This window comes from the organism of the source record quoted next, unplaced genomic scaffold, assembly GCF_019419815.1.
Source record: "Pyrus x bretschneideri cultivar Hongxiangsu unplaced genomic scaffold, Pyrus_bretschneideri_v1 Contig76, whole genome shotgun sequence".
NCBI lineage: Eukaryota > Viridiplantae > Streptophyta > Magnoliopsida > Rosales > Rosaceae > Pyrus > Pyrus x bretschneideri.
The window spans coordinates 658,201-665,562 of NW_025999816.1; the positions used below are offsets into that span (position 1 = coordinate 658,201).

The window sequence follows — 7,362 nt, forward strand, 5'->3', positions numbered from 1 at the left end:
TTTTATTGGGTGGTATCATAAGTCAGCATATGCTTGTGCCACATCAAGAAGTGAGCCCCACTTATGCAACATAAGCAAACGTAGCATATATGTAACGAAATTGACAAAATCTCGCCCAAATGAAGCGATTGAGTTTCCAGTTGTAAGTTGGGGATATTTAAGTTTTAAGGAAGAAAGTGAGATCAAGTTCGAGTTTCAGAAGAGATAACAAAAAATAAGACTTTGATCAAGAGAAAGGCATCATCATGCACAAAAATCAGTCAATTTAATCAAAATCTATCAAATATACAAATTACAAGTTGATCTTGCAAAGAAGTTATGCAAATTCCATGGTGGTGGGAAGCAAGGATCCGAACCTAACTTAATCTTCTCATGTAGATCTTATAACGTACATAACAAGTTACAAGTTGAGAGCTCTAACAATTTCAATCTAAGTAGGAGTATTCATTCTGAGAGCGTCGACAGCCATGTCTATTTCAGACCCACAAAGGATTTAGAAATGTAGCCCCTCAGATTCAGACGGCTTGTAAATCCAACCTTGACATGGTTTCATAATGAATCCAGCCTGAGAAACTTCGGAAAACTCATTGATCAAAGATCTACATGCAGCATCAAGTAGCTCCCCATCATCGGGATCAGGTAGATATACTCTTCCACACTCTGCAGATGTCTGAAATTCCTCAAGCAAGCCTTCAACGCTTCCAAACTGATAGCCTTGTACCCACAAGGTACGATCCAACGAAAAGGGCGTCTGTGTTCACATTCACTGCTACGCCATGTTATGTTATCCACTGGTTGACTCCTATTGCAATGGCTGCCAATTTCTGGTTTCCTGAAGAAAAATTCAAATATAAACATCACAGAAAAATTCCAGCCGCCAGTTCGAGTACCAATATTCTTGGGGTTTTTTTTTTTTTTTTTCCCTCTCTAAACACGACTAAATTAGGGAACAAGGAACCGTTACTTGTAAGGGAAGCTATGAGAGCAAAAACTCGGTACTGGCAATGATAATAAGCTATAATACAAAAGGAAGGAAATACATAATGCCTTTGTTTTAATAAGCATACCATGCCAAACACCAGCATGAGGCCCTCAAGCCGCGAAGCCTTGACGCAGAATGTCTTTGAAAGTGCACGGATGATCACCTCCTCAGTCAAAGGCGAAGCCTGTGATTTACTGATATGGCACTAGCACTACTAAATTAAACACTTTGAGCGACAAGGGACACTTTGTCGTGCAAAGCATCTTGAGGTCGCACAAAACCTATGGCGACGGATCAATCGTCGCGCAAAAGTCGTGAAAAAAGACCTTGCGCGACAATGAAGTGGACATTCGTCGCGTACTATGCACCGCTTTAGTACAAGTCGTGCGAAAGGTATACGGACAAAGGCTTTCGTCACACGACATAAAAGGGTACAAGATTGCTTTGTGACAAGAGAAAATTCTTGGGACGTCTACAATTCGTTTTTAAATATTTGCGCGACGAAAAACCTTAGACGCTCGTGATTTTGAGTGATGATTGCACTTGACTTGTGAAGTGGGTCTTAAAAGAGTATCCCTCAAGCAAGCTTACCTGAAGGATCCCTGAACTGATGCTCACTCTATATATATCTGATTAAGTTATTCCTTTTCCTTATTATGAGTATACAATGATATACTAGATTATTTGTATCCTCGTTGAATATGGGACATTGCTTAAGTGAAACAATAGAGTACAGGAAAAAGAATGTGACTGTAGTACCGGTTGGAAGCTCAATTATTGCACTTGATTTCATGTTTAATCCATGTTTCTTGCAACGTTCTGTAAGAGCCTTTACTAGCTCCTCAAGATCATATTGTATACAATCAGCACGAACCTATAGTAGACACAATGCATCAGAGACAAACAAAGTTACAGACAGTATTGTTCATCATAGCTAATGGGAAGGAGTTTACCTGAAGAATACCATCTGCACTACCTCCTTGCTCCATTTTAACAATTGCTTGATGCAATTCCATTTTCCTCTCCTGAGAATGAATCGAGTAAAATCTAAGCTATGAAATTTAAGGTTGTTGTGAAAAAAGGCACACTTCAAAGTAATAAAAGCACTCATTATAGAAAACATTCGAATAAAGCAGCTACTGGGGAGAACTGAGTATTATTTCTCGTGTACGAAAACAGCAGAAGAAAGAAAAAGCAATACATGTATATGCCCGCAACATATGGCATGACTGCAATAAACCAATACTCCTGAAGCAAGAATATAAATACCTGAACTTCGCGAAACGAGGCCTCTTCAATAGTTAACTTAGATGCTATTTCTGCCACTTGTTTGTACTTCTCCTCATATTTTTTTGCCAGTAACTCAGCCTGCAATACAACTCATTAACATGAATTAATGGGAAACCATTCTTGCTAAATGTTAGTGGTACAACTCATCTTTGTAAGAAAATACCTCACGCTTGTCAGCAATTCAAGGATCAATTGAGCCAGATGTCTCCCGGTAGGAAGGTTACTAAAATCACTTCCTATAGCAATTTGTTTTTTATGATCCCACGCTAACATAACTAACATTATACAATCACTAGACACCAATATAATGTTAAACAGAATGCATTTCAACGATCCCCATGAACAAGCCCTCTATTGTCGTATCGTATGGACAAATCAATATATCAATACATACAACTGAACAACTGAGCTATACTGTAAGGAAATTTAACAGTGCTCTAGACCAATGACCAGACAAAAAACAGCCAAAGACAGAAGCTACTAACAAGTTCCTGCATTTTTGTGTGATAGAACTCCATCTTCTCTCTTGAGTCCAAAATCGCGTTCTCAGTTTCTTCAACCTGCCATGATTAAAAGAATGATTTCTTATCCCATGAAAAAAAAAAGATTAAAAATCTTTGAGAAGAAAATATAAATATCAAAGTATCAATGATAACCTGACAAAGCACATTATTTTCTGCAAAATCGTATAAAAGTTCCTCCATCTCTAATATGGGTAGGGAGAGGAATAAGAATAATTGAGTACTCATAAATTCAAAGGCAAGAGACACTCAACTCCAAAAATATGTCAACACCAACAATATTGCAGGAAAATAAAAAAAGCAAATACACGAAGCATGGAAAACAAAGAAAAATCAAGGTTGAAAAATAACAGTCGTTGGTCCCTTTCAGACAAAACCTTTTTTCATGTTTAAACAATAAGCAACTTCACGATGTTATTCTTAAATTGTTTGACTGAGAATTAATAATTTTAACGAGGAGCAACTTCCAAGACTGTTGTGCTTCATCTCCTTTTTTTTCCAAGACTGGAGGTATATCAGATGATTCAACAAAATATTCTGTCTATGACATATTCATGAGATCGTTTCCGCATAAACAAATTTTATGAAGTTCAAAATGATATTAAGATAACAGTAATATCTCTGGTCTTTCCTTGTTCAAGATATTGGATTGAACTGGAAATTTAGAGTGGACTCAATTTGCAATCTAACTGTTGAACAGCGTTCTATACAATATAGGACTGTACGGTGCATAATATTGACCCAATGAGATCAGGTAGGACGCTTATTATTTTCTCATTTAAATCTCATAAAGATACTTTTGCGTATTACAATGGCCATGCTGGTCTTTCAATTTATAAGTTACTTAGACTTGCAAAACTGAATAAACCTTAGGCTTTGTGTCTCTGTAAAAACTAAGTTTCTTAAGTGAAAATTTTACTTCAAAGAAGTGATTTATCATGCTTGGGAGAATACGATTCGGGACAACATGACCACTTCGAGGGGAAGGGGAGGGCGGGTTATGAACTTCCTGTCTGAGATTGTTAGAGTAATTCATATTTGTATTACCAATATATCAAATGACACCCCAGAAAATAAAAGAGACTGTTGACACTTGAAGCAAGATTGTGTACGTAGGAATAAAAAGAAGAAAGGAAATTGCCTTTTTCCCTGCATCTTCTTCAGGTTTTGAGTTAGCTGAATCCTGCTTCCCATTATCATGTTGGGTTGTATTCAAACCCTCCATCCCTCGCACTCTCAAATTCTGCTGATTCGGTTGCAATGCACCATCAGCCTGGGGAAGACTTTGTTGCATTGGTGGCCTCAAACCTGCAGCAGGTGCCACACCCTGCATCCCTTGATGTTGTCCACCTTGCATCCCTTGATGTTGTCCAAAACCTAAATTCAAGGAGAACATGTATCTAATGAGCAATCTAACGAGGCAAACACTAAATATAAAAAGAGAAATTTATCAATTACCAGGGTTGGGACTCCAAGCAGCATTTCCATAAGCCTCTTTGGGTTGACCAGTCATTGAGAGTAGAGTCTCATCATGCATCACATTATGTGGAAGTGTGTCTGGAAGAGGACGACCTTCCCTGTAATGTTCCATCAAACAGAGAGAAAAACAGAAGTCCCTCAAGGAAAGCATGCTGTCATTATCTTGATCAGATAAGTCCCACACCTGCTTTAAAACCTCTGAGAAGGGAAAAAATGGACATCATTGAGCATTTGTTGAACCAAACAAAGTCTTCAAAAAGATTGTCCAATTACATGTAAAACAAAAAGCATAATTCCATCGATACAAACATCTTAAGGGTGACAAAGATCTTGGGTCAAAATTAATTTGGCCACCGTATAAATGTAAATTAAGTGCTTAACCTGTCCAATAACAAACACATTCATTAGTGTAAAAGTAAATTGAATGCCCATTCATAGGCGAATGGGAAACTGATTTGAATCAGCCACATCACCACAAAAATGTACACCTTCATCCTGAACATGTTCAACGATTTTACTAATATAATTTTTGACATATGAAAATCCACCATATCACCTAGACAGTTTACCACTACTGAACCTCAAAGATACTATTCAAATCAGTCCCTTATCACATGTTCAATGATCACAAGGTTGAAATGTGATATATTTGATCCACTAATTCCACGAAACTCTTAACAAATAACCATATGAAATGCCGAATGATGGACTTCATTTAAAGAAGAATTTAATGGGTTACTTATTCTCTTTTTCAAATTGTTAAATCAAAGATTAGTCATCTGACCTAGTGCATTGGTTATGCTTACATGTAAATGAAAAACCTTACCTCTTGGTAACCTCCAACTCAGAAACAGATTCCGCGCCTGCTCACCAGTGATTCTCCCATCTCTGTCAGTGTCTACTTCCATAAACACTTTTGTATATTTCTGAACATCAGATGGCTTCATCTGTGGCCAAGGAATCTGCGAATTTCCAGACGTAGAGTTTCCTGCTCCAACTGAACTCCCAGATGATGGAAAAGAGGAAGAAGCTGGAGCTGAAACCTGCTGGCTTGGGTTCGAAGGTCCCTGCGGCCGCTGAACCTGACAGAAAGAAACAATGGGCAGGTCGAATTTAACGCTAGATGCGCGGGAACCAGAAGTTGGTACTTGCAGGCTGGATCGAAGAGATGACCGAGAGAGAAATTTGGATCCTTATTTCTGTTTAAAATATAACCAGAAAATGTAACTACGATGCTTAGCCATGCTGGGTTTACCTCGCCCGACCCGAGACCCCGTGGGCTCTTCTTTGCTTCTACAGCCAGTTGGGGCTGGGCTTATTGGGCCCACTGAACCTCCAGTCCAGAACCCAGAAGAAAAAAAATCAATTTATTAGTTGGGCCAGCAGCCCCAATAGCTTTTGGGCCCGCAACCCGCCTTGTATTCCGATCTAATATTTTATTCTTTTTCTTTGGACCGTGACGTATTTCTAATAGCCCTGTAGCTATGAGGATCCTCGGCGGATTCTCTTTGTGAGGATCCTGAGAATCTTCAAATCACATCTGTTCATTATACATCATGCGGTCAGAAATATTGTAAATTTTTTTATTTAAAATTGAATATAAACAATATTTGACGAAAATTGACCGCACGATATACGATGAACGAATGTGATTGGAGGATCTCCGGGATCCTCTCTCGTCATGTAGATACTCATTCTAGAGTCCGAAAGCTACCCAAATTCACTATACTTGTTATAGATTGTATATTGTGTTTGCTTGCAAGTACCCAATGAACTGGCTCATTAAAATCGAATTCGAAGTTTTGAATAATCATCATTGAAACCTGAAGTTTTTGTAAAACAACACACCTATGAAAACCTGAAGATTCTCATGCTAAAATTAAACCAAACATGTATAGTAGAACCCAAATGTTCTGCCTTTTTGTCCATCGATATCTTTTTCCATAGTACTATCCACAATCTTGTTCCTTTTATTACAATGATATGTCAAATCTTACCAAATTCAATTTTACCGCTCTTGAAGTCTTTGGCAGAAACTTCCTCAATTACATGAGGAATTTGTGGCCTCGTTGACTTTTACATGTTCTTGGTTCTCATGCAGGGTTAAGGATGGGAAGCTTAACATGGGAACTTGGCAGGTATTTAAAAGTTAAAAACAATTATTTTACTTTCCCCAGTTTTCTAATTGTAAATTGCTTGGATCTCTCAACCTTGTAATCATGGATTATACTTGGAAAGATTTTCACTTATGCTATACTTATTACATATTTGGAGAATGGCTCATTATATCGAAGGAATAGAACTTAGAAGTAAATTATGGAATAGAACTAAATAAGAATATATTGCTAAAATATTTCAGTTATACAATGAATAAAAAGTGCAGTACGAGAGTGATAAAACCGAGTGAAGAGTAAACACTGGGCGGAGCATTATTTGGTGTACTCGCCCTATCCTCAATAGTGAAGTTCTTGTAGAAATTTTCCCACACCTTGGTATCAAGGGTGAAGGAAAAGATGCCGTAGTCATTTATTTGCCACTTGCAACGATGCATGCAACGTTTTTGATCCCTCTTCGGCTTGTATATGTTAAAAGCGGCCTTTACCCATTTCCCATCAGACCTTCGCCACTGCATGTAGCAAAAGAAGAGGGTTCTGTCCCAGAAATCGTCGTGGAACGTAAAGTTGTACGCGCCGCCGTGTGGAATTACATGGTTGCCCAAGTCGTCACTCTTGGATTTGCAGTGAAGTTCAATAACAGTGTTTGATACTAGTGTGTTCTCTACGTCAATATGGATTTTTCCGAAAAAAATTGCTGAAACAAATTGGCCTAGGGCAAGCACGGCAACAATAATGAAAATGGTCCTTGCAGCCATTAGAGTCTCTCAAACAGCTTCGTTAGGCTATTTGAACGTAAACCAGGAACAAATCAGAACAAATTGGAAACAAAAGTAAACCACACCAAAATATATATATATATATATTCTGAGAACAAAAAAAGCCAAATTCAAAGAAAGACAGAAAAAAAAAAAAAAAGAAGCTAAGTGATTGGCCAGCAAAAAACATGCACGTCCTAATTTATATTTTACTAAAG

The 7,362-nt window shown here is 37.9% G+C and overlaps 1 protein-coding gene across 1 annotated transcript; it reads right to left on the minus strand.

Annotated features, from left to right (window-relative positions):
- Window positions 1-246: 246 nt before the first annotated feature.
- Window positions 247-7,144, minus strand: LOC103961732 (intersectin-1-like). Its single transcript, XM_048574906.1, has 9 exons — window positions 6,659-7,144; window positions 5,099-5,354; window positions 4,252-4,470; window positions 3,935-4,170; window positions 2,758-2,832; window positions 2,252-2,350; window positions 1,936-2,007; window positions 1,742-1,856; window positions 247-832 (listed from the first exon to the last, which is right to left on the minus strand). Exons 1-9 carry the CDS (start codon window positions 7,142-7,144, stop codon window positions 780-782), a joined length of 1,611 nt encoding a protein of 536 aa, XP_048430863.1. The 3' UTR covers window positions 247-779.
- Between the last annotated feature and the right edge of the window lie 218 nt (window positions 7,145-7,362).